General features: G+C 49.3%; 1 protein-coding gene across 1 annotated transcript in view; it reads left to right on the top strand.

Moving 5' to 3' along the window:
- The first annotated feature begins 2,664 nt into the window (after positions 1-2,664).
- OGA (O-GlcNAcase) overlaps positions 2,665-27,653 on the top strand; it is a 60,319-nt gene continuing 35,330 nt past the window's right edge. Inside the window, exons 1-9 of the mRNA XM_077258263.1 lie at positions 2,665-3,114; positions 8,669-8,720; positions 11,117-11,214; positions 12,421-12,551; positions 13,144-13,315; positions 13,398-13,496; positions 14,277-14,561; positions 14,769-14,927; positions 22,550-23,160. Coding sequence (XP_077114378.1) covers positions 2,943-3,114; positions 8,669-8,720; positions 11,117-11,214; positions 12,421-12,551; positions 13,144-13,315; positions 13,398-13,496; positions 14,277-14,561; positions 14,769-14,927; positions 22,550-23,160 — 1,779 coding nt within the window. The 5' untranslated portion in view covers positions 2,665-2,942. The remainder of the gene's footprint in view (positions 3,115-8,668; positions 8,721-11,116; positions 11,215-12,420; positions 12,552-13,143; positions 13,316-13,397; positions 13,497-14,276; positions 14,562-14,768; positions 14,928-22,549; positions 23,161-27,653) is intronic.

Raw genomic sequence — 27,653 nt, 5'->3', positions numbered from 1 at the left:
TTCTGTCCCTGTGCTGCCCCTCTCTTCTTCAGGAATATCACCGGGTCGCACCGTTGTCCCTGGTACCGCAGCATTCTGTCTGACCAGTCTGACTAACTGTAGGAGTTCCCGGTCCGTTCCGACCCAGGCACTCGGGCATCTTCCTAAGTAGCTGACCGCCATCATGACAAAGCTGCCCTGTATTCCTCTGCTTCACCGGCAGTCGTTAGTCCTAGGCCCTGGACAAGCTCGGCTACTTGTCTTGAAAAAACGTTACTTGGCTCAACTGCCCTGTACGGGTTCTGAGGCCCTACTGACCAAATGCAGGAAGCTCTCTGCACCTTACACAGTTGGCCCCTTCTAATTAACTAATTCCTATCCTATTGCTATCTTATACTATTGTGCCCTCCCCCAGTGGGTTAATCTGAACACCACAATTTCCCTACACAATTACATTTGACAGTCAAATACAATATAGCAGCATTATACAGTTCACAGCATAACATATTAAATATACCAGTTGTCAGGGACGTAAAAACATGGGCGAGTGGGCACAACTAGTCCTTGTACCCCCTTAACCCCTCCATCCTGGTATATGTCACCCCATCCTGGTATGTAGCCCCTCCATCCTGGAATATGGCCCCATTCTCGTATATGCCCCCCTTCCTGGTTATTGGCCCCCTCAATCCTAGAAAATGGCCTCATTCTGGTATATGTCCCCTTTCCTAGTTATTGGCCCCTTCCATCCTAGAATATGGCCCCATGCTGGTATATTTTTATTTATTCATTTATTTTACTCATTTATATAGCGCCATTAATTCCACAGCGCTTTACAAACATTATTGACACTTTCCCCATCGGGGCTCACAATCTAGATTCCCTATCAGTATGTTTTTGGAATGTGGGACGAAACTGGAGAACCCGAAGGAAGCCCACGCAAACACGGGGAGAACATACAAACTCCTTGCAGATGTTGCCCTTGGTGGGATTTGAACCCAGGACCCCAACACTGCAAAGCTGCAGTGCTAACCACTGAGCCACCATACACTGCTAACGACTGAGACATGTATGCCCCCCTTCTTGGTTATGGGCCTCCTCCATCCTGGCATATGACCCTTCATCCTGGCCCCTTCATACTGGTATATGCCCCCCCATCCTGGTATATGCCTCCATCCTGGTATATGGTCCCTTCCTGGTTATTCGCCCCATCCATCCTGGAATATGGCCCCATCCTGGTATATGCCCCCCTTCTTGGTTATTGGCCCCCTCCATCCTGGTTGTTGGCCCCCTCCATCATGGTATATGCCCCCCTTCTTGGTTATTGGCCCCCTCCAACCTGGTTATTGGCCCCCTCCATCCTGGTATATGCCCCCTTCCTGGTTATTGGCCCCCTCCATCCTGGTTTATAGCCCCCATCCATTCAGTGCATAGAAAAAATAACCCAATAACCGCTTGTACTCACCTCCCCTGCGCTCCCACACAGGATTGTCTGATTTATAATAAAAATAAAAGGATGAGGTTTTAGTTCAAGATTAAACACTCTGTCTCTGATTTATTAAAGCTTTTATGGCAGGATTCTTTGTAAAGCCGCCACATTTTTTTTACTATTTTCTTCCAGCTCCGATGAACCTTACTGATGCCTGTGTCGCTGCGCAGCCCGTAATCAGTCACTACGTCCCCCATAAAACAGCGGGGCCTTTATGTTAGCTCCTTAGTGAACTAGACCCATTTAAAAAAAAAAAATCTGACGTTACGAGGATTCTGAAATTGATTTTTTTTTGTGTGTATTTATTTTTTTTACACATTGCACTTTATGTTGGTGGGAAATTTAGGCCGATCTGTGTAACATTTGTTGGTGAAAAGATCTGAAATGTGACAATTTTTTCGGCAGGTTTGAATGTCAACAAAAGACTGTTGCACGGCGCACGAAAGGTTAAAAAATTCCCATTCCTTTTTGTTTCTTTTAAGTCGTTTTTCAATTCTAGCAGTGATTTTTCTTTTTTTTTTCCCCGAGGAAATTTACAAAAACTTTTTTTTCTCATCTTATTCTTTGTTTAAGGTGAGGTTTAGCTTCTCTATCAGTTGGAAACCCCCCAAAAGTGACATAAAAAAAAAGCTGCTCCCCCTCCCTCCAAAAAATATTCAAAACTGCAGTCGGGTAGTTAGTTAACCCTTCAGTGACTTTACACAGTGTGAATCCAATGGAACAGCAAACATCTGTAACTATCAGGCTGTGGCCGAGTAGAACAGTGTATCACATATATGTATTGAAGTGACTGACATCCCGAACATTCTGTAACTTTCCAACGCTAGTTTCACTTAGTTTCACTCTTTGATGGCCGCCATGTTTCCGGAGCCCCAGACAGGCGCACAGCCCGCCCCACCCTGTCTGTTTACCTCTCCGTCCCCAGCACTTTTGTTTATATGTCAGGTTTTCAATGTTTAAGCCACGCCTCTTTAACCCTTCCCCAGCCAGGATTCCTCCGTCCCCGCACACTCGTCTCCTGCGGCAGACAGAACACTCCAGCCCGCAGACAGTTAACAGTCACACCGCCCTTTGACGTGAGGCCGCTGTGATTGGCTAAACGATGAAGACGTCGCGATGACACCCCGCCCATTGACGTCACGCCGCAATGCCTGGCGCAGTCCTGCGCTTTAGGCGGCCCCGCCCTCTGACGGCACGTCGCAGATTCGGGCGCATGCGCAGCATGAAGTAAACAGACTACGGGGTGCAGACGTTCGGCGGCCCGGTAATTCGTTATCGTTGTGCGTTACAGAAGAAAACCGAGAGTTCTGAGCGGGAGAAAGAAGACTGATAACCGGCTGCAGAACCGCGGTGTTCACCCTGAGCGCTGTTTTTTTTTTTCTATCTTCCTGCGTGTTGCTTTCCCCGTCTGTGAGGCGACTGGTTCCATCCGGTTCCTGCGCCTGCGCACTGTGTCCCTGGCAGGAAGCTTGACAGGATGGTGCAGAAAGACGGGCAAGCAGCGGCGGCCGCCAGCTCCGAACCGGACAAGGAGGCCAATCCCACCCCCCTGGTGCCCGACCTGGCGCCCCCCGTGCCCGCAGAGGAGGACACCGACACGGAGACCGAGACCTCCGCGGGCAGGAGGTTCCTGTGCGGCGTCGTGGAGGGTACGTGTCCCTGCAGGGAGTGTGGGAGGCCCCGTACAGCGCCTCAAAATGCAGGGGGCGCACTGGGAAGCGGCACACCTTGTGTCCGTATAGAACTAGAAGTGCCAGCATGCCCCGGTCTATGAGGGCAGCTCATCCTGCAGAGATGGGGAGGGGTGCTGGTTATTTACAGAACAGCTCAGGGTGACAGGACTCCCCTCCTCCGCTCATTGGTACGGTCCAGGACATTCAACCTCTCACCTGTGCCGGGACTACAAGTCCCAGCAAGCTACGTGTCAGTTCACAGCAGATTATTGGATTTATGTTTCTTAAAGGGTTGTCCAAGTCTGTTAAAGGGGCGTTTAAATTTTCTAGCTGGCTGCAGGGAGACGACGTGCTCTTGAAGATTGACCTTTCGGGCCTGCAGCATGGCCTGTGCACTATCCCCCTCCACAGGCAGAGGCCACTTCTGATGGATTTTCAGAGGTGGCCACTGGCCATAGAGAACCTATAGAAATAAAAATCAGTCTATTGAGACTGGTGAAATATTCTTATTCGGAGGTAAATTGCAGAGTTATTTGGTTTTCCAATTGGTCCACATTGACTATAATCAGGTGACTGCTGCATCCAATCACTGGCCCCAGCTATGATGGTAGTCGGCGATTGACTGCAGAGGTCACTGCAGCCGATAAATGAGGGTTCCAATCTCTAAAAATTACACCATAGTTTCTCCATCCTCTGCACTGTGCAAATAATGTACTTCAGCCCCATACGCTTCAGATATTCGCGCTTCTTAGTCTAGAACACCTCGCCGTGGCACGTGTAGTGGATGCCGCGTCCAGCATTGCGCTGCAGAGGGAAGGGCACCCGAGCCAGGAAGTTGCCGAATCAGATACCTGCCTTCCATACTTTCAGAAATATTATTATGCATTTTTATAGCGCCATTTATTCCTTGGCGCTTTACATGTGAAAAGGGGGCAAATATAGACAAATACATTAAACGAGCAAAAAACAAGGCACACAGGTACATAAGGAGGGAGGATCCTGCCCGCGAGGGCTTCCAGTCTGCAGGGGATGGCTGAGGATGCACTAGGAGAGGGTAGAGCTGCTTGTGCGGCGGTTCAGTAGGTTGAGGATCACTGTCGGAAGAGGTGAAATATGACAACAAATTCGCTTGGGGGCCAATAGATGTCACTAAGGGTTAAATACGGACTTGTACGAGCCCCTACTGCAGCTCGCTATTCCGTAGGAGGAATGTGTGGGTGCCATTGTGGTGTAATGTGCAGCTGTATGTGGCGGTACACAGATGGCCGCCTCTTGCACACAGACGTGTGGGTGAGGGCTTGTGCTGATGGGACAGTACTGCACATGGAGAGATCTTCTAGTCCATGTGTGCAGGGGAGGCAGAAAGATCTACTCTAAGAAACCCCCAAATTATCCAGTGCAAGTCTGTGTCTGGAGTCTTGGGCCTCTTAATATCTGCATGTTCGTGGCAGCTGCTCCATCGCCTTTCGTATGTACGGCTCCTTGTAGACTTTTCATATAGGCCAGAGTCATGATTGCCCCAGTACCTACTATAAAACCATCCTAGGGGCCCCCTGTGCTGCTCTGGGCACATGTGAGCACGGGCTGCAGTCAGTGATTGATTGCAGCTGATATATCACGCTAAGTCTTCATACTGCCAGTCTGGAAGGCAGCGCCCGGCAGTGATGTCTATGCATTAAGGAAATATTGTGAAGCTGCTGCAGTATGTTTTGATGCAGCGAGGCCTGGAGACGTCAGAAACAATATCACGCCGTGGATATAGTCATTTTTACACTTTTTTTTTTACTTTTCATCTTTTAGGATATATTTTGGAGATAGATATTGGGTTCCATTTATCAGTGCCATGAACAATAGCAATGCTGTTTGTTATGCCCAAAAATATTTAAAGGGGTAATTCAGTATTTAAAAAAACTAAATAAATACACTGCTCCAAAAAATAAAGGGAACACTTAAACAACAGAATATAACTCCAAGTAAATCAAACTTCTGTGAAATCAAACTGTCCACTTAGGAAGCAACACTGATTGACAATCAATTTCACATGCTGTTGTGCAAATGGAATAGACAACAGATGGGAATTATTGGCAATTATCAAGACCCCCTCAATAAAGGAGTGGTTCTGCAGGTGGGGACCACAGACCACATCTCAGTACCAATGCTTTCTGGCTGCCGTTTTGGTCACTTTTGAATGTTGGTTGTGCTTTTACACTCGTGGTAGCATGAGACGGACTCTACAACCCACACAAGTGTCTCAGGTAGTGCAGCTCATCCAGGATGGCACATCAATGCGAGCTGTGGCAAGAAGGTTTGCCGTGTCTGTCAGCGTAGTGTCGAGAGGCTGGAGGCGCTACTAGGAGACATGGAGGGGGCCGTAGGAGGGCAACACCCCAGCAGCAGGACTGCTACCTCCGCCTTTGTGCAAGGAGAAACAGGAGGAGCACTGCCAGAGCCCTGCAAAATGACCTCCAGCAGGCCACAAATGTGCATGTGTCTGCACAAACGGTTAGAAACCGACTCCATGAGGATGGTCTGATGGCCCGACGTCCACAGATGGGGGTTGTGCTCACAGCCCAACACCGCGCAGGACGATTGGCAAATTCGCCACTGGCGCTCTGTGCTCTTCACAGATGAAAGCAGGTTCACACTGAGCACATGTGACAGACGCGACAGAGTCTGGAGACGCCGTGGAGAGCAATCTGCTGCCTGCAACATCCTTCAGCATGACCGGTTTGGCAGTGGGTCAATAATGGCTGATGTTGCTGCAGAATACCCACAGATCTGTAGCAAAACCCACTAGTGCAAAAGAACCGTCTTTTTACCAAAAATCGCCATACGCACCTCCCCTGGCACCCCAGTCTCAGTGCTGAGGTGGTCTTCCACCATTTTCTGTACACCCGGCCTTTAGCCACTTGCCCTCTCTTCGAGACCTCCACTGAAAGACGGCACAACATCGCCGGAGGTCGCGGACAGCACAGAATCCAATGGGGGGCTAAAGATAACATTACCATACTAAACTCATCCCCAAAAATCTTCCCCTGTGGCTTTCTCCAGATTTTCACAGAATATCCAGTTTGTGTGATCATTCCCTGCTGGTGACGATCCTTTATAAATTCCCCCCCCCCTCACCTTAAGATATAAAATATTCAAATATATAAGGGGTATTTTACTTTGGCCCTTATAAATCCTCCACTGTCCACAGCCAATTGAATGTGCGGAGAGGGACCACTTTAGTAATTTACCCCAGTACAGACTGGAATGAGTCCATAGCGGTCCTGGAGTTTCATTCTGCTGATGCACGGCCGTAGTCTGTGCCCCTGGTCCTGCTGAATAACCAGGCAGATTTTGCGTTTAGGCACCTGGTAAATCTGAGAGACCCCGCTGTCATTCCTTCCCATCACGGTGGTCACTTTAGGCATGATTATAAGGCAGGATTTATTAGACTTATATTTCGGGAGGTGCTCTTTAATCCCCCGTCTGCTGTCTGTCTGAGAAACCTTTGTATTGCAGATGATGGGAGATAATTACACTGGTGAATCTTGGCAGCTGAATGGTGACTTGCGTTGTTGGCAGCTGTACGCCCTCTTTCTGAGTGGTGTTTGGCTGCCCCCGGGGCATTCCTGCTACGGATTAACATTCCTGTAGTTGTAGGGGTTTATTATTTTTTTTTTTTGGTCGGTTTTTTTTCAGTGGTTAACAATAGATATAATGATTACAGTAACTGCTGGATGACTGCACAGTTCTCCATGCGTGGTGTCATGGTGGAGGCAATGGGTGGAGAAGCCGGGTGCAAAAAAAGATATATTTATACACACAATATATACGTTCTTTCCAATAGCACCTGCTCATCGGACGGAGTCAGAGAACGCAAAAAGGACCCCTTTTTCGTTATATTTTTTTTTTATATAGGACTGTGGAGCTCGACTTTGATGCATATGCCTCCATGTCACTTTTTCTGTGCAGCAGACTTCCTTGTCTTATATAAGGGCTACAGCAAAAAAAAACAAAAAACTTAAACATTAGGTCATGCATTATAAGCTTTTATATGTGGTGATAGTGTCTGAACACCATGTTTAGCAATTTACAATAATTAATGACCCCCTCATTGAATATTGGGCACGGCCAGGTGCAGAGACCACTGTCCACCAGCTGCCATCGCCATGTGTATGTCCAAATGAGAGGACATGGCGTTCATAGAAATAAGCGATTTAAGTGACCATATAGTACAACACAAAGATGCGCTGCTAAATATATGGATAGGGAGGTACAGTATCGTTTTGTGTATACCCGAAAGAAGCGTTATAAGCCTTTTCCATGTTTCCTTTGCAGATTAATGAGGGTCTGGCTAAATGGAGTAGGATCAGTTTCAGAATTCAGTAGGCGGCCTTGCCCCTATAAGTTTTCCGAATTGTCTCTTTGCTTGTGGACCCCCCTGCACAGACGGTCTCGTTCATGAGGCAATTTGTGAAACCTTTATAGCATCTTTTGTAGTTACCGTATTTTCCGGCGTATAAGACGACTGGGCGTATAAGACGACCCCCCAACTTTACCAGTTAAAAAATAAAATCTTCTTAAAAGTCGGGGGTCTTCTTATACACCCTATGTCGTCTTATAGGGCCGGTGAATATGTGCCTTTTGGGGGGGGGGGGGGAGTGATCCTGATGAGGACGAGGGGGCGTCTCACAGGAAAGTGAGTATCCCCCATTACCTTATCATAGCGCTGCAGCGTGGGGTCTCTGTGCTGGGAGCGGCGGCTGCTGTGCTGTGCTGTGGCGGCTCCTCTTCTGCAGTGTGGGGTCTCTGGTGCTGTGGGGCGGTGGCGGCGGCGTATCTTCATACAGTCGGGGCTCCTCCGGCATCTCAAAGACTGGAAGCCCCGCCGGCAACTCCATGGGTACAATGCGGTCAGGTGGCCTCCGGGAAAATGGCCGCTGCTCAGATTCAGATCTCGTCCCGAGATCTCGGGAGACGAGATCTGAATCTGAGCAGTGGCCATTTTCCCGGAGGCAGCTCAATAGGTGCGATGCGGTGGCCCGGCCGCTGGGGGCTGCGCATGCTCAGATTCAGATCTCAACGAGATCTGAATCTAAGCAGCGGCCATTTTCCCGGAGGCCAGCGCATTACACCGATGGAGTTGCCGGCGGGGCTTCTAGGCTTTGAGATGCCGGAGGAGCCCCGACTGCATGAAGATACGCCGCCGCCGCCACCGCCCCACAGCACCAGAGGCCCCACACTGCAGAAGAGGAGCCGCCACAGCACAGCAGCCGCCGCCGCTCCCAGCACAGAGACCCCACGCTGCAGCGCTATGATAAGGTAATGGGGGATACTCACTTTCCTGTGAGACGCCCCCTCGTCGTCATCAGGATCACTCCCCCCCCCACCCACCATATACACCCGGCGTACAAGGCGATTCCCGGCGTACAAGACGACCCCCGACTTTTAAGAAGATTTTCAGGGGTTAAAAAGTCGTCTTGTACGCCGGAAAATACGGTAAGTGGATTTCTTTTAATTCAGCTGGTTTTTATTCTTGCAGGTTTCTATGGGCGGCCATGGACAATGGAACAAAGAAAAGAGCTGTTCAGAAGGTGGGTGACCATAGGCTGCAGTCTGCCCCTAGTCTGCATCCGTATTAGTGGAGCCCGATCTGGCTCCTGACCCCCTACAGAGCGTCACAGATCCCCGTGATCTAACATAATGACTCGTTCTTGAGCAAGTTTTTTCTTAGCGATTGCAGAGAGCAGTCACGAAGCAAGGAGGGTTCTCAGGTGTAGCTCACATGTGCAGTGGGAGGTGATCGGCGCTGATGACAATACGTCTACTCGCACCTGCCAGGAAGCATTCATGATCATCAGACCTCATGCACTTCTCCCGTTTGTTAGAGTTGGTCAGGATAAGTTACTAAAAATAATCTCTATGGCTGATTAATAATTTGTCATTATTCGTGTATGCCCAAGTGATAATTTGCAGCTAGACTGCACAATAAAATAAGCTCCATGTTTTGAAATTTTTTTTTTTAAGTGATTTCAACCAATCTTGGAGCTGTTTGGTCTTGCGATGAAAGTCTTCAGTCCCTCTATGCGACTGCAGACTTGTGAATTCTCACGGCGCACATCACACGCTGTCAGGATGCTATATGGTCGCTACTGAAACTAGGCGGTATGCAATTTACAAGCTTCCAGCCACATTCCTACTAGATGTGCTCGTCTAGATGGCAAGTGACTAGTGATGAGCGAGTATACTCGTTGCTCTGGTTTTCCCGAGCATGCTCTAGTGATCTCCCGAGTATTTGGATGTGCTCGGATATGTAGTTTTCGTCACCTCAGCTGCATGATTTACGGCTGGTAGACAGGCTGAATGCATGTAAATAATCTTTATTTTTATATAGCGCTAGCATATTCCGCAGCGCTTTACAGTTTACACACATTATCGCTGTCCCCGATGGGGCTCACAATCTAAATTCCCTATCAGTATGTCTTTCGAAAGTGGGAGGAAACCCACGCCAACAGAGTGAGAACATACAAACTCCTTGCAGATGTTGTCCTTGGTGGGATTTGAACCCAGGACTCCAGCCTCAAGGCCACAGTGCTAACCACCGTGCTGCCCCATGCCTGTTTGTTAGGGAATTCCCACATGTATTCAGGCTGTCCGGCAGCCGTAAATCATGCAGCTGAGGCTACAAAAACTACGAGTCTTGTGGCCCCCAGTCTAGGCAGCGACTGTGGGTGAGGATTCAGATGTCTGCATTCACAAAAAGTGACTGCAGACTTTCACGACAGTAGGGAACAATATGTGAAGTCATTGGTGACTGCACAATTAAGGAGTGCATTTAACGCCACATCTACAGGTCATTAATCTATCTCGAGGGTTCTCCCATTTGATAAAACGTCAGACACCTGTCAGGTGTGTTGGTCGATGGACGGTCTGGGCGCTGAGACTTTCACCATTTGCTGAAATGATGGAGCATAAGGCCATGTGCACACGTTGCGGTTTTTACCGCGGAACCGCAGCGATTTTGACACTGTGGGTCCGCAGCAGTTTCCATTGCGTTTACAGTTACATGTAAACCTATGGAAACCGCAATCCGCTGTGCACATGCTGCAGGAAAAACCGCGCAGAAACGCAGTGGTTTACATTCCGCAGCATGTCACTTCTTTGTGCAGAATCGCGGCGATTCTGCACACATAGGAAAGCATTGATCCGCTTACTTCCCGCATGGAGCTATGCCCACGATGCGGGAAGTAAGCGGATCATGTGTGGATGGTACCCGCGGTGGAGGAGAGGAGACTCTCCTCCAGGCCCTGGGAACCATATTTGTGTTAAAAAAAAAAAAAAAAAATGATATACTCACCTCAGCGCTGCACGCGGCCGTCCGGGCGCAGGGTTGCTATGTGAGCAGGGCCTGCGATGACATCGCGGTCACATGACCGTGACGTCACAAAGGTCCTTCTCGCACAGCATCTTTGGAATCGGACCGCCGCGTGCAGCGCCGAGGAGATCGGGACGTCAGAGGGTGAGTATAACCATTTTTTAATTATTTTTAACATTACTATTGATGCTGCATATGCAGCATCAATAAAACCTGCAGCGGAAACCGCAAGACACCGCAATTAATCTGCAGGGATAACCGCAGCGGTTTTGCCCTGCAGATTTATCAAATCCGCTGCAGGAGAACCCGCAGAGGACCCTCCCTACGTGTGCACATAGCCTAAGTGTTCTGTTTGGTTCTTCTTAGAAATTAGCTTGCAGAAATCTGTGATTCTGTGCCCCCCTAACTACTCCTCTCTGAGGAGGGCACAGCAGACCCTTCGTTTCAGTCTAGTCAGAGCGGCTCGGGTTCCCAGCAGATCAGAACTTTTTATGTTACTATGAAGTGTCAAGACATGTAAAACAGTTATCGCTCTTTAAATCCTCTCATCTAAGCATTCCCTTCCTTGCCCAGGACTGCTTACTAAGCTTGTAATATGTGTGTTCTCTCCCATAGACTTCAGAATTGGAGTCTGAACACGTACTTGTACGCGCCGAAAGATGACTACAAGCATCGGATGTTCTGGAGAGAGATGTACTCGGTGGAAGAAGCGGGTAACTATTCCATCTCATAATTTATTGGGGGTGCGCTTGTTCAGTGATCCCTGCAGATTTCCTCTCATACTTAGGTAATGTAGCGGTGACTTATATTACTGGTACAGGCCGCAACTCTGTCCTTCATCCCAGTTATATCTGGTCTGTAGTGGTTTTCCCATAAATTGACAGCAAGGGCCGCTCCAGACTGGGGTAAGCTGGGGTCTGTTAGGCTTTCCAGCTGATTGTTGTGGGTATAATGATCTGTTGTGCTCACAGATTCCTGTAGGTGGTGACCCATAGGACAGAGCTGTATACATTTCCCTGCGTTCTTGTATTGCATGCTCTCCCACATTACTAATGATTTCCAGGCTGCACGCCTTGGGATTTAGACTCCACATCTAGTCTTGCTCACATACAGAAGAATTGTAGATTGCAGTAATCTGTTGCACATAGGCTTAATCTGCATCTGCAAGTCGTGAAACTTCAAGCACAAGAGAAAGGAGCCATGAATCACGTCCGTGCTTCCTTGTCTTCTGTCTGTTGTTCCACTTGAACCAAAACGCGGTCAGACCTGTTATTCTGCTATTTATTAACGTCATTAAGTCACGAGTTCACCTTTGTACAGTATATACCAAGTGGCCCAGTAAATAATGCATTATTTATTTTATGTACTAAACTCCAGAGCTGCACTCACAATTCTGTTGGTTGCTTAGGCTACTTTCACACATCAGGTTTTTTGTATCAGGCACAATCCGGCGAATGTTTAAAAAAAAAAAAACGGATCCGGCGCAGATTGTGAAAAACTGATGCGATGGATCCGTTTTTTCGACAGATTCGACTAGCATATCCAGATAATTGGATAAAAGAAAACTTTGGAGCATGCTCAGTTTAAAAAAAATGGAATCCGGCGCTGGAATCCATCATTTTCCAGATCCGGCTTCCATTCTAGCAAACAGCGCTTCAGGCTTTTTCGCCGGAGACATAAAACGTTGCTATCGACGTTTTTTTCCAGAAACCGGAAACAGTAGATTTGCCGGATCCACTGAAAACCGGACGAAACGCAAGGTCATCCGGCGCAATCCGGCACTAATACAAGTCTGTGGGAAAAAAAACGGATCCGGCGGCAACATTCGCCGGATCCGGTTTTTTAAAATGCTTTTTTTTTTTCTCGGTTTCTTAGTGCTCATTTTAACCAGCTCGTATAATACCTTTCTGTTTTTTCAGATCAGCTCATGACCTTGATCGCCGCCGCCAAGGAATTTGGAATTGAGTTTGTCTACGCCATCTCTCCCGGGCTCGATATAACTTTTTCTAACCAAAAGGAAGTGTCCACGCTGAAGCGCAAGTTAGATCAGGTCGGTAAATGATACATTTTGTAGTACTTCCAATTTTCTAGTACACAATGATATAACTGGTGATTCTCCCCTGGGGTCGCAGCATGACACGTGGCTTTGAAGCTCTGTCGTTCCACTCCCAAGAGAATAATTATTTTTGTTGGGGGGGAATTCTTCATCCAACATCTGAGCGTGTATATGATGGCTGTTCCTGTAGATATACTGACGGCTGAGCTGCTGTTCTGCTCCTTAGGTAACGTTCACATTTGCGTTGTTGGGCGCAGCGTCGTCGACGGATACCGACGCATGCGTCATGCGCCCCTATCTTTAACATGGGGGCGCATGGACATGCGCCGGTATGCGTTGTCAAGCGTTTTGTGACGCATGCGTCATTTGGGCGCAACAGTCAGGGCGCAGCCGACGCTACATGATGCAGTTTTTTCTGCGGCAAATTTCATGTCAACGTCGAACGCATGCGTCACAAAACGCTGCGTTGTGTATGCGTTATGCGTTGCGTCGACGACGCTGCGCCCAACAACGCAAATGTGAACGTAGCCTTATTGGTATTGAGGGTCTCCTGATTGTGTGCTTTCTCCACTTTTTTCATTCCCAGGTCACTCAGTTTGGATGCAAATCATTTGCTCTTCTGTTTGACGACATCGACCACAACATGTGCCCGGCAGATAAGGAGGTCTTCAGCTCTTTCGCCCATGCACAAGTATCGATAACTAATGAAATTTTTCAGTATTTAGGTGAACCGGAAACATTTTTATTTTGTCCTACTGGTAAGTTACGTTTTATAGTCGTTGGCAAAGCGACACCTTGTGTGAAATGACATTGCCTCATGACCAGAAGTTGTTTTTATAGAATACTGTGGGACGTTCTGTTATCCAAATGTTGCCCAGTCGCCCTATCTGAAAACAGTGGGTGAAAAACTGCTCCCTGGCATAGAGGTCCTTTGGACAGGTAATTAACTGTCATTTTTCTTTGGTCAGTCTTTACAACTGGTGATGTAAGCTAACACATTTTTTGTGCCAAGATATGGGGGTTAATATGCAGGTTAATAGCGTTCTGAACCTGCATGGTGCCCACACTGAGAGCCCCGCAGGAAATTAACTTTATTCCTCCCGGCAGCCTCTTGACTTTTAGTTATAGGGGTGGGACGGTGCGACTGACTGATGGCACAGCTCCACGTTAGAGTCCACTATCAGTCAGTGTCGGGGTGCGGTTGCAAACTATGCTTTCTATCATACTCATTTTCACCTGACTCCCTTAGGGTAGGTGCACACAATCAGGAATTGGCAGTGCTTTGGACGCAGCGCATGCCTGCTCTGTCCAAAGCGCTGCCAGCTATTGAATGCAGGTAAATCCGCATGTGATCACTGAACCGTGCGGATTCACCGCGTCCCAATACATTGTACTTGTGATCTTTATCTTGCGGAGACGCGCGTCTCCGCAAGATAAATGGACATGCTGCGGTCTGGAGAGACGCGCCGCATGAGCAGGTGAGCTGCGGGCATATGTGCACGCATAGTGGGCATGGGATTTCTTGAAATCCTATCCACTTTGCTGTAACATCTGGACGCTGCGGGTTGGATGCTGCACAAGTATGTAGCGTCAATCCTGCAGCAACTCCGGATTGTGGACACATACCCTTACTGATTTTTGGAGCTTTTACCAGGGTAAACGCCTATCCGCCTTAAATGTGTTGTGCATAAAGCCTAAGACGTTTTCTTTTTCTTTCAGGCCCCAAGGTTGTTTCTAAAGACATTCCCGTGGAAACCATAGAAGAAGTTTCCAAAATTCTCAAGAGGTCCCCCGTGATCTGGGACAACATCCACGCTAACGATTATGATCAGAAAAGACTGTTCCTCGGGCCTTACAAGGGCCGCTCCACCGAACTTATTCCACGGCTCCAGGGAGTTTTAACCAATCCGAACTGTGAATTTGAGTCCAACTACATCGCAATCCACTCGTTAGCGACCTGGTATAAATCCAACATGAACGGAGTGAGGAAAGATGTCGTCATGAGTAAGTATAGGGCTTTATCATGACAGAAGTATGGTCAGATAAATAACAGTCCAGGAATAGACCAGCCGAATCCCGCTGCTGTGAACTTACATGTTTTGCCTCTATATTGTATTTTTTGTTTTAGGACTTTTGTGTGAAAATGAAATTTTTCTAGTTCTAGCAGGAAAACACATTTCATTTCTCCTCATTTCCTCTCTTCTTTTGCAGCTGACAGTGAGGAAAGCACTGTTTCTATACAGATCAAATTAGAGAATGAAGGCAGCGATGAAGATCTACAAACCGATGTCCTGTACAGTCCACAAATGGCTCTGAAATTGGCGCTGGCAGACTGGCTGCAGGAGTTTGGTGTGCCCCTTCAGTACAGCAGTAAGTTACAGCTTTTTGTAACGTCTTTCTTTCCGTCCCGTCACGTCCTTCCTTCCTTTATTTCCGTCCTGTCACGTTCTTCCTTCCTTTATTTCCGTCACGTCCTTCCTTCCTTTCTTTCTGTCACGTCCTTCCTTCCTTCCTTTCTTTCTGTCACGTCCTTCCTTCCTTTCTTTCTGTCACGTCCTTCCTTCCTTTCTTTCTGTCACGTCCTTCCTTTCTTTCTTTCTGTCACGTCCGTCCTTCCTTTCTTTCTGTCACATCCTTCCTTGCTTTCTGTCACATCCTTCCTTGCTTTCTGTCACCTCCGTCCTTCCTTTCTTTCCGTTCCATCACGTCCGTCCTTCTTTTCTTTCCGTCACATCCTTCCTTCCTTGCTTCCTTCCTTCCTTTCTTTTTGTCATGTCACGTCCTTCCTCCCTTTCCGTCACGTCCGTCCTTCCTTTCTCCTACGCCTCATTGGGGGACACAGACCATGGTGTATGCTGCTGTCGCTAGGAGGCTGACACTAAGTGATACAAAGAAAGTTCGCTCCTCCCCTGCAGTATACACCCTCCTGCTGGCTCTCAGCTCCTCCCCTGCAGTATACACCCTCCTGCTGGCTCTCAGCTCCTCCCCTGCAGTGTACACCCTCCTGCTGGCTCAGCTCTTCCCCTGCAGTATACACCCTCCTGCTGGCTCTCGGCTCCTCCCCTGCAGTGTACACCCTCCTGCTGGCTCTCGGCTCCTCCCCTGCAGTGTACACCCTCCTGCTGGCTCTCGGCTCCTCCCCTGCAGTATACACCCTCCTGCTGGCTCTCGGCTCCTCCCCTGCAGTATACACCCTCCTGCTGGCTCTCGGCTCCTCCCCTGCAGTATACACCCTCCTGCTGGCTCTCGGCTCCTCCCCTGCAGTATACACCCTCCTGCTGGCTCTCGGCTCCTCCCCTGCAGTATACACCCTCCTGCTGGCTCTCGGCTCCTCCCCTGCAGTATACACCCTCCTGCTGGCTCTCGGCTCCTCCCCTGCAGTATACACCCTCCTGCTGGCTCTCGGCTCCTCCCCTGCAGTATACACCCTCCTGCTGGCTCTCGGCTCCTCCCCTGCAGTATACACCCTCCTGCTGGCTCTCAGCTAACCAGTTCTTGCTTAGTGTCTGTAGGAGGCACATGGGTCTCAACAGACCCCAACGTTTTTATTTTATTTTTTACTTTTCTGTAAATTTTTATTTTTTAATTAATGGAGTGAAGGGGGCGACGGTTCCTTTCAAGGTTCCGATCTCCACCAAACCATCAACAGGCGAGAACGCGGAGTATACCTCCCCGTACCCTCTCCTGTGACGTGGGAAGCCATGCCTGAGCTCACTTCAGGGGCGACGGTTCCTTTCATGGCCCCGATCTCCCCCGAATCATCAACAGGCGAGTATACCTCCCCGCACCTTTCCTGCGACGTGGGAAGCCATGCCTGAGCTCACCTCAGGGGCGACGGTTCCTTCACGGTCCCGATCTCCCCACACCAGCAACAGGCGACCACATGGAGTGTCGCCTCCATGTATCCTCTCCTGGAGCCAGGTCTACAGCCGGACAACTGGCCCTGTCCATCAGGGGGCTGAACTCCGTGGATGTACAGAGGCCCCTCTCTATGGCGTCCGAGCAGCCCCCACTGTCCCACCACTGTGAAAGCGGATGGCACAAGGAGGCGGACAGTTCCTCTCCACCTCCCTAACAATGGGATGGTCGATTGAGGTTTAGTCCTGCACCGTCCACGCTGCACAGAACAGCGCTGAAACCCACATCCGCGGCGGCTCCATGCCGGGACGCGCACCGATGGTGAGTGGATCCATCTTCAGAGTGATATCCACATGCTGACAGGCAGCCTCAGCCACTTTCCTGTGGCCCACCTCTCTGAGGTAACGTTCTGGCCGGCTGCAAAAATTTAGCCTCTGGCTTCGGCCGATGTGTAGGCCGCATCCCTGAAGTCTCGCCGGGAACGCCCCGCTGGTGTCGCCCGCCGGCTACAGAAATTTAGGCCCCGGCTTGGGCCTATTCAACATTGTGTCCGTGGCTCCGCCCCCCGAATTGGCGCTTCTCGCTCTCTGCGAGATTTTATCAACTCTGCAACTTCCGGTGGCCATCTTGGTCCACCCGACCGGCTCACACTGGGGCGACGGTTTTTTGCATTAAAGGGGCACATCCACTTTACATCTTCTCTGGTCTTAAAGGCACACAACCAGTATTCCCTGGTCTTAAGGGCATATGACCAGTATTCCCTGGTCTTAAAGGCGCATGTCCAGTATTCTCTGTTCTTAAAGGCGCATGACCAGTATTCCCTGGTCTTAAAGGGGCATGACCAGTATTCCCTGGTCTTAAAGGCGCATGTCCAGTATTCTCTGTTCTTAAAGGCGCATGACCAGTATTCCCTGGTCTTAAAGGGGCATGACCAGTATTCCCTGGTCTTAAAGGCGCATGACCAGTATTCCCTGGTCTTAAAGGCGCATGACCAGTATTCCCTGGTCTTAAGGGCGCATGACCAGTATTCCCTGGTCTTAAAGACGCATGACCAGTATTCCCTGGTCTTAAAGGCGCATGACCAGTATTCCCTGGTCTTAAAGGCGCATGACCAGTATTCCCTGGCCTTAAAGGTAAGGTACCGCGTTTGTAGATCATTAATAAATCACTGTAATGTAGCATAACATGCTGCTATAACCAAGTTTTAAATGCATGTGAAACAGATTTTGTGTGTTATATGTGTTTAAAGAAGGAACTGGGGGCTGACATCTTGGTTTCACAGCAGTTCACGACACTAACAGTGTCATTTTACAGCACCCCATGGACATAGGAGATAATAGACAGGCGTGGACCCTATCTTTAACATTGGAGAGGTGTTAGCAGTGAGCTGGGCACGCCTCTGTGGGCTGCACAACTCACTGCTGTAGGTGTGACTAGCAGCCATTTTATTATAGCCCAGTGCTCTCTGCCCAGCTCCACTTACTCTCTATCACAGGAGAAATGTGCACTCCATTAAGCTGCATTTACAGCCTGCAGAGAGAGGCGACACCTGACACTTCTCTCAGCCATACAATGTATCTCTCCCCTCCCTCCACAATGCCTGCCATTCACTGCAGACCTGGAGCTCCTTCTTATCTTACTGAGGGATGAGTCACAGACAGCTCTGCACAGACAATGCTGCTCCAAACTGATGCAGTAACTGCTGGTGATAGCAGATCACAGGTCAGTCACACACAAAATGGCTCTGCCCTGTGATGCTGCTCTTCATTCTGCCCCAGGGATATTAGACCACCCAAAAGGGGAGGGAAATGCTGATGTCAGCAGTTACTGCCCAGATTTTCCAGCTAACAGTAAAGCTGGTAAGTCTTACTATAGCTGCTTGAGGTCTAAAACGGACAATGCTCCCCCTAGTGGTCAATATATATATTTGTAAGAAAATATATAATATTTTTCATATAGAAATGTTTGCAAACAGTGCAAACATTGCATTAATACATTTTATTTACTATTTTAAGCTTAATTTCACAAAAAAACAAACTACAAGAAAACTGGTGGCACCTTCCCTTTAAGGGCGCATGATCAATCCGAGGAGCCCTCCACCACCAACCCCAGCTTATCCTCTAGTTCCCCTCAGTGGACTTCGTCACTGACCGCAATCCATGGTTCTCTGACCAAGAGATAGGGTACACGAAGGGATTCAATGTGGCTCGGAGTGCTCGCAGGACCGATATAAATGGTCCCTATCCTACATGGGAGCCGTCAGCTAGCAGGGGCCGCAAATATTCTAGAAACGTACAGGTGTCTAGAAACATACAGGCATCTAGAAAATGGAAGTTTTCATTTCCTGCTCCCTCACCAATGATTTGATGACAACAAGTCTCTGAATATGGATTGGATATTGCCTGAAATTGCCAGAGCTTCAGAGAAGAGTAACCAATCTCGTTACATTGACGAAGACTCTGGTTCTGCTCTAGACTACGCAGTGTCCCTTAGAAGGAGACTAAACTCTCTCATAGAGCATTTGCCATTCAGTTCGGATAAGCGATTCACTGGACAGAAGCCTCTATGTGTGATGCCATGCCTGGCCTGATTTTAAGGGTGACGAGTCCTTTAAAGGGCACCGATCTACCCACACCCCCCCTCTGCATCACCACTATTTAGCGGATGATGCAAGAAGGCGGACAATTCCTCTCCACTTCCCTGTTAAGAGGTTGATGGATCGAGGGTTCCTAATTTTTATCTCTGCACCGTCAAAAGAGAGCGGCGATGGCAAGAGACTATGACCTGCCGGATGCAGCCGCACATTCTGCCACGGGGCAGATTAACCGGGTAGAATCTCCTGTGGTATACCTACCAGTATCCCTACCCGATGGGTCATCAATTACAAATACCACGGACTGTCAGATAGCAAATCTGGTTCGTTGCGGCTTCGGGTTCAGCGCTCTATCCTCTCTAGCCGCCGCATGGATTGCTAGAGCAATGGTCTCCTGGCTGGAGACCTTAACTACCTTGATTCACACCAGTAACAATTGGCCAGTCAAATCTTTTGAGCGGGAGACTGACAAAGGATTGTATAAGGATTGTCCAGCACAGTCTAGATCTAAGGGATCTTGGTTCCAAAAAGGGGAACGAAAAGTAAGACCGACCCTGGACCTCAAACTTCTAACAACCTTTGACATGGTCCTCCTTCTTCGGATGGAGTTCCTCCCCTCAGTCATTACTTCAACAGAACAAGGTGCAGTTTCCGGCATCCATCGACATTCGGGATGCTTACCCTCGTCAAAAATTCCTTTGCCTTTCCATTCGTGAACAGCATTTTCAAGTAACAACCTTGTCCTTCTGCCTTGCTTCCGCACCCAGAGTGTTCGCACGGGTCATGGCTGATGTCATGTTTTCCTTGCACCCTAGAGGCGTGCTCGTCCTGCCCTGTTTGGTCAACTGTCTAGTCGCCCTTCCAGGACTACGCTGAGTCGTCTATATCACTTGCGATACCCTCTCACCTGGGCTGGCAGCTACACTTAGACCTCCTCATTTCCAGTCCAGCAGTTATCCTTTTTTAGGATGATCGTGCACACTTCTAGAAGGATGGTAATTCTCCCTCGAGACAAGGTCATGGCCCTTCAACAGGGAGCTCGTGCAAGGAGAGTTCTGAGGACTTGATTACTCTCCCCCTCATTTAATTCGATTTGCTAGGAGAGTTCCGAGGAAAAATGGTGACGACAAAGGAAGCGGTTTCCTTCTCTCCGCTCGTTTTCAGCAAGTCAAACAGACTTTCAGACGATAGTCTCTGAGCCCCTTCTTCATCCAGGGCCTTTCTCCCGGTTCAATGGTTATTAGTAACTACCAATGCCAGTCGTCTTCTCCCTATCCTTGCTCTGGAGATCCGAACGGTAGTCCTACAGCAGGTCCACTGCCTTCTGGCGGGTCACCCTATCCGAATTCAATCGGAAAATGCCACGGCGGTGCCATACGTCAATCATCTAACAGGTTCCCACGGTCAGACGCCATGACCGAGGTACCTCACTTTCTCTGATGGGCCGAGATCTATCATTCGGTGATCTCTGCAGTATATATCCCACGAGTAGAACTCTGGACGGCAAACAAATTCAGCCGTCTGGGTTTCGCCTCAACTCAGTGGGAACTTCTCCCCGAGGTCTTCCATCAGATCTGCCTTCACTAGAGCTCTCCAGTTGTAGGTCGGATGACGTCCAGACTGAATCACAATGTACTTGTGTTCGTGGTTCAGCCTCGAGATCCAAGAGCCATCGCACTCCATGCTCTGGTTCTGCCGTGGTACCAGTTTCCATTCCTCCCCTTCCACTACTTCCGAAAGCCTTTCGGAAGCAGAAAGGGGGGCCCCAGTGATCCTCCGAGATCCGTACTGACCACGTTAGTTTTTGTTTGCGGTGCTAGTATCTTCCCGCCTTATCGCAGCAAAACTGCAAGTAGGGACTTTCTCACAGGAAGTTTTCACATTTAGTTCTTCCCTATCGCATACCGTTAGATCATTGAGACCTTAATGGTACTAGGAGCCTTACAGTAAACTCCTTTTCATTTGGGCAGACTTTACTATCAGGGAAAGTCACCCCTTTTTTCTCAGCGATATCCGCACTCTGACGAGTCTTTGGAGCTAGCAGCTCTGCTCTTTCAGACTTTTTTTCCCTTTATTACCTTCAAGGCAAGGTTGTCCTCAGGCCATCCCCATCCCTTGTTACCAAGGTGGTAATGTATTACAACTGTTATGAGGGCATAGTTCTTCCCTCATCTCTTTCGGCACCAGTCCACAAAATGGAATGAGTTCCCCATATTCTGGACGAAGTGAGTGCTCTGAGTAGGTACGTCTCGAGGTCGGCATCCTTCCGACGGTTGGACGCTTTATTTGGGCTTCCTGACGGTAGAGGAAGGCTTCCTGACATTTTCAGGAAGGGTTTAGCCGTTTCATCGGCCATGATAACATGGTGAATTTGTTTCACCATCCAGGAATCCTTCCGTGTTAGAGGTCAGCCTATCTCCCTGTCTATCGAGGGTTCTAGGCACCAGGCGTCGGCAAGGCACGCCTGCAAGCTTGCGGATTCGTCCAGTCCGCATGCATTCCTGAAGCACTAGAATTCCCACACTTCCACAGATGTGAGTCTGGGCAGGCGGACTCTGCAGGCCGCGGTGGCGCACTTGTAAGTAGCGGTTACACGGGGCCTGATCTGGTGTTGTCCCCACCCAAGGACTGCTTTGGGACGTCCCACGGTCTGTGTCCCCCAATGAGGCGAAGGAGAAATAGGGATTTTTGTGTACTCACCGTAAAATCCTTTTCTCCGAGCCAATCATTGGGGGACACAGCTCCCACCCTATTAGCTTGTGCTTGTTTTTATATTCTGACGTTATACTCTCATATATAATATGACATGCTATATGCTCATATGTTGTTATTGATCTCCTGCTTTTGCACCGAACTGGTTAGCTGAGAGCCAGCAGGAGGGTGTATACTGCAGGGGAGGAGCTAACTTTCTTTGTATCACTTAGTGTTAGCCTCCTAGTGGCAGCAGCATACACCCACGGTCTGTGTCCCCCAATGATTGGCTCGGAGAAAAGGATTTTACGGTGAGTACACAAAAATCCCTATTTCTTTCCGTCACGTCCGTCCTTCCTTTCTTTCTGTCCTGTCACAGCCGACCTTCTTTTCTTTCCGTCCTGTCACGTCTGTCCTTACTTTCATGCCACACCTCCACCTGAGAAAAAAGAACAAATCCAAATATAAAAATTAGGCCTTGTGAAAAAGGCAACAATTGTTTAAATGAACAAGAAAAAACTTTATAGCTAAAATTAAAACCCTGGAATAATGGATGATGATCCGGTTAGGTACTTGATTTAAAAAAACAAACACAAAAAACCCATAACAGGCGGCAAAAGGGAGATAGTGGGCCTCCGTCTTTTTAGTTGGGCCCATAGACACCCCACACTGTTGCAGGGGGGTGTTTCCTTTTTTTCTCCTTTTACTCACCCAGTGTCCCTGTTTATGGTGCAGATGGCTGACTGATGCTGTACCTTCATGGACGGCTACAGAGAAAATTCTCTTGAGAAGCCTTTGTACATTATCAATGTGTGTAAGAATGTTTTATTTATTTTCCTCTCTTTACCAGACCGTCAACTGGCGCTCAGCGGAGCAAAATCCACAGTTATTGGAATGGCGCCTTTAATTTCTACCCCATCCCTCAATGCTGCAACCACCGTCACAACAGTGTACCAACAGCCCATCATGAGCCAAGGGACGGGACTAAGCAACGAGCCGCCAATGCTCTCCAAAGAGGAGGAGAAAAAGCAGCTGGACGAGGAGCCCATGGAGATGGTGGTGGAAAAGGTAGAAGACGTCAATAAGAACGTTAACCAAGTATTAACGGACATTGTGGAGGCTAAAATGTCAGAGGAGCTGAAGCCGATGGACACTGATAAAGAGAGCGTGGGGGAGGTGAAGTCCTCCGAGTCCTGTATGCAGGAGGACGTGTGTAATGACATTGCCCCAATGCAGACTGACGAGCAGGTCCACAAGGATCAGTTGATCCCTGGCCCTAATGAGAAGCCGCTGTACACCGCCGACGCCGTCAACCTGGACGATTTGCAGTTACTTGCTGACCTATTTTACTTGCCTTATGAGCATGGGCCAAAAGGTGCCCAGATGTTAAAGGAATTTCAGTGGTTGCGTGCCAACAGCAGCGTGGTCAGCGTGAACTGCGAGGGAACAGACACAGACAAAGTGAGTACAAGAAAGGACCTGTAGATATTACAGCAATATCTATAATGACTATTATGAACCCTACTATCTGTATTCACAACTAATCTGACCCTTCTTTTTAACCTCTTAAAGGGGTTGTCTTAATCTGCTCACTTCTGCATGTGTACCTGAGCTGCTCTCATGTAGTTACGTCTGCACATATCTGCCAGGACGTGTGCACGATTCTGGTTAACGGGTATGTGCAGATGCAACATCATCAGTACTGGTCACCTCCTGATCTGGAAAGGAGTAAAAAGACAATTCAAAAGGGTCGAAGGTGAGTGCCAGACAACACAAAGGAATGTTAAAAAAAAATAAATAAAATAAAATAAAAAAATTTACAGTTTCTGGCTTACTGATCACTCTAAAGAGCAATGTCTATGAAAAGCAGTGCGGCTTCCATTGGTCCCAGAGATCACAGGATCATCGGTCACATAACCTAACTGGGACCAGCAGAGCCATGACAGTGATTTGTTAGGGCTGCATTACCTTACAGTTGCAAATGCTTAAAGGGGTTGTCCGGGACTTCTAAAGGATAGGCCACGAGTGTTAAAGTCCCAAACAACCCTTTTAACCTCCAGTTATTGGAAAAATAAGCATTAGTAAAAAAAAAAAAATTAAATCTATGCAATGCATAAGTCCCTTTGAAGGTCTTCAACCCTTTGCAGTGGGGGGGATAGCTCGTAGTAATAATATATACATACTTGCCAATCCTAGATATTGTTTACATTTTGCTGCATTAAAGAAAAATATAGTGTTTGAATGTTAAAGGGAACCTTTCACCCCCAAAATCGATGGTGAGGTAAGCCCACCGTCATCAGGGGCTTATCTACAGCATTACAGAATGCTGTAGATAAGCCCCCGATGTTACCTGAAAGAGGAGAAAAAGACGTTAGATTATACTCACCCAGGGGCGGTCCCGCTGCGGTCCGGGTCCGATGGGTGTCTTCGGTCCGGTCCAGGGCCTCCCATCTTCATTCCATGACGTCCTCTTCTGGTCTCAACGCCGCGGCGCAGGCGTACTTTGTCTGCCCTGTTGAGGGCAGAGCAAAGTACTGCAGTGCGCAGGCGCCGGAAAGGTCAGAGAGGCCCGGCGCCTGCGCACTGCAGTACTTTGCTCTGCCCTCAACAGGGCAGACAAAGTACGCCTGCGCCGGAGCCGCGGCGTAAAGACCCGAAGAGGACGTCATGTAACGAAGATGGGAGGCGCCGGAGCGGACCGGAGACACCCATCCGACCGGACCGCAGCGGGACCGCCCCTGGGTGAGTATAATCGAACGTCTTTTTCTCCTCTTTCAGGTAACATCGGGGGCTTATCTACAGCATTACAGAATGCTGTAGAAAAGCCCCTGATGCCGGTGAGCTTACTTCACCAGCCATTTTGGGGGTGACAGGTTCCCTTTAATTGTAAGATGTGGAAATGGTAATAAGTGACTTCTGTTAATGTAGTAAACGCTTTATTAAAAGACGTACATTATAAAGATTGCTACCAGCTGCAATGACTGATATCAATGCTATATACAGTAGATATTATACCTCACCATTGATTTTTGGGGGTGGCAGGTTCCCTTAAAAAAAAAAAAAAAAAAATGGTATGCTGCTGACATTAGGCAAAAAAAAAAATAAAAATTAGCTCCTCCTCAGCAGTAGACACCCACCGACCAGAACAAAGCAACAAAGCTTGTCAGTTATAGCTAAGTGTCAGTAGGAGGCAGATCTGGATCTGATCCCTGATCCGTCTTTTTTCCCTTAGGTCACCTTGTTGTGTTTCATTAATTCCCTTTTACTTTTCATTTTCTTCTCTTTAGGGTAACAGGGTGTAACGTCTCACCCTGTATTCCCAAAATAAGCGGCCGAGAGAACAGTGTGGTGCCGTCCACATCCTAACCTCTCTGTTCTGTGGGACAGGACCTTGCCCCTTGACACTTCAAACGTGTCTTAGGGCGCTTCATGGTAGCCAGTCCTTGCCTCTTGCCCACCCCAGCCCTCTTCTCGGCATGGTGTTGGGAAGAGGACGATGGTCATTCCTCAGTCACCCTCCCCTGTCAGGGTCGACAGTCTTCTGCACCGTCTGGGACCACGACGGTGGAGAAAGGAGGATGCCTTTTCCGAGTGACAGCCTCCTCACATAGGGGCTCCTGATGTCGTCTTCGGGATGGAGAAGATGGAGTCGGGACCTCGACCAGACACTGTACTGTCCTTTACTCTGTCGCCTCATTGGGGGACAAAGGACCATGGGTGTTATGCTGCTGTCCACTAGGAGGTGACACTATGCATAATCTGAAAAAGATTAACTGTGGCTCCTCCTCTGCAGTATACACCCCTGGACGGCGTCAGCCTTCTCCAGTTTTTGCTTAGTGTCGCATAGGAGGCACACCTAAGATTTTTTACTCCGTTTTTTTTCCGACGGATTACAGATGAAGAAAGGTGGGTCTCCTGTGAGACTCCCGGCATGGCTCCTTCCTCGGCCCCCTATCATGGGGTGCCCGGTTGAAGTGGAGATGGCTATTCCCCATGTTGCTCCTTCCCCAGTCCCTCGGGTGCTGGTTCGAAGTCGAGACCCCCCTCCTTCCCCAATTCCTCTTGGTTTCTGGGTTGAGGTCGAGGCGAGGATAAAGGCCCCTGAAGGTGACAACAGCACCCTCCCTAATCCCCCTCTGGGGGCATTAGGCTGAGACGCCTCAGGTAGGGCCTGTACAGGCAGCACTCTGCAGCTCCCAGCAATGGGCCAGCACACTGCGCCTGCATCCAGGGACCCCAGCCCAGCTGCGGGCTCCTGCAGGCAGGCATGGCACAGACAGACACAGGGCTCCCTGCGCCCCTGTCTCTGCGGCAGCACCAGCTTTATACTGCCTCAGGGGGACCCCTCACCGGGCCCCCCTTCCACTTACATCCCCACCGCTATCCTGCCTTTATATCCGGGGGGAGGTCCGGTTCAGATCCGACCCCCTCCTGGACTTTCGCGCCGGCCTGGAGCCCTTCTGGGCATCAGGCATCTAATTTAGGCCCCGGCTTCGGCCTAGCTGAAGCCGCCGCCTCCTCTCCACCCCCCGGCCCGTTCCCCCAGATGACAAATATGACACTCTACAGTGTCATAGAGGGGGCAGATCGAGACAGAAAGGGTGCGTTTTTACACAGCTTTGCCGCCTTTTTCTCAGCTCTCCGCCCCCTTCTCTCCCTGCCTCTTCTCGGCGGCCATTTCTACTGCAGTAAGGATTAACCCTGCATCTCCCGGTCAGCAGGACCAGGCCAGCCAGTCTCCGGGGGGCACAGGACTGTGGCGGCACTGGACCTAGGGGCAAACTGGTGGCGTAAGATCACAGCTGGGTTGTTTTACTCGGCTGTGAATCCATATTCCCTATAAGGCTCCCCTATAGGGTCCTCTGCATAGCTACCCCTGTAAGGTCCTCTGCATAGCAGCCCTTCTGCACTCTGTGCACTATGCTGGGCTCAAGGTCCAAGAGAACCAGGCAGAACTGCTATTAGGCATTCTGCACAGCCTGCAGGACCGCTCTCCCCAGTGGCAGTATGTACCCACACTGCCAGGACTGCACTCATACTACTGTGTCAGAGCCCCAAGAGGCCCCTACCAATGCTTCAGTGTCTAATGCCACGCCGGAATGGGTCACTCAGATGTCGCAATCTATGACGCAGTCTATAGATAACCTAACCTCCACATTGCTTCAGGCTCTGCAGAGTCATGCCTTGGCTATGACCGTTACCCAGCAAAGGGAGAGCTTGGCTCAGGGACAGGACGACCCTGGCACATCCACGTCTAAGTCAGGACGCAAGCGGACACAAAGTCCTTCTACGTCATCCCATAGCACTCGGTCATCACCTTCTAGGGAGAGACACCGTAGTTCCAGGTCATTTAGACCGTCCCCTTCCAGGGACAGACAATGCAGATCTCTGCAATCCCCGACCAGAGAAGGCCTCCTCCCCAGCTCACCCAGCAGGGGACGCCTCAGTGATACACAGGATTCGGAAGGCATCTGTGACTCCGACTCAGACAAGGAAACGGAGGGGTCCCTGATCCCAATCCCCCCTAGCAATACTGCGCTAGTTGAGGACTTAAATCTCTTCCATTCATCGGGTGCTGGACATTTCTAATCTGCCACCAGAGGCCCCAGAACACAAGATTTCCTTTGAAGGACCTCTGAAGCCGCCTAAGGTTTTCTCTAACCACCCAGAGTTTAAGGCAATCCTTAAAAAGCAGTTCTCACAGCCTGAGAAAAAATTCGCTAATCGCAAATATCTGGAGGCGAGGTACCCCTTCCCGCAGAATGATACCAAGGAGTGGACAGATCCACCCGAAGTGGACCCCCCAGTCTCTAGACTAGCAGCACAGACCCTCCTTTCACTGCCAGATAGCTCAACCCTCAGGGACGCAGCAGACCGGCAGGTAGAACGCATGGCTCGTTCAATTTTCGAGGCCGCAGGGGCATCCCTGGCTCCCGCGTTCGCTTCAGTTTGGG

Source organism: Ranitomeya variabilis, chromosome 4 (genome assembly GCF_051348905.1).
Source record: "Ranitomeya variabilis isolate aRanVar5 chromosome 4, aRanVar5.hap1, whole genome shotgun sequence".
Lineage (NCBI taxonomy): Eukaryota > Metazoa > Chordata > Amphibia > Anura > Dendrobatidae > Ranitomeya > Ranitomeya variabilis.
This window is presented reverse-complemented; position numbering and strand designations above follow the sequence as displayed.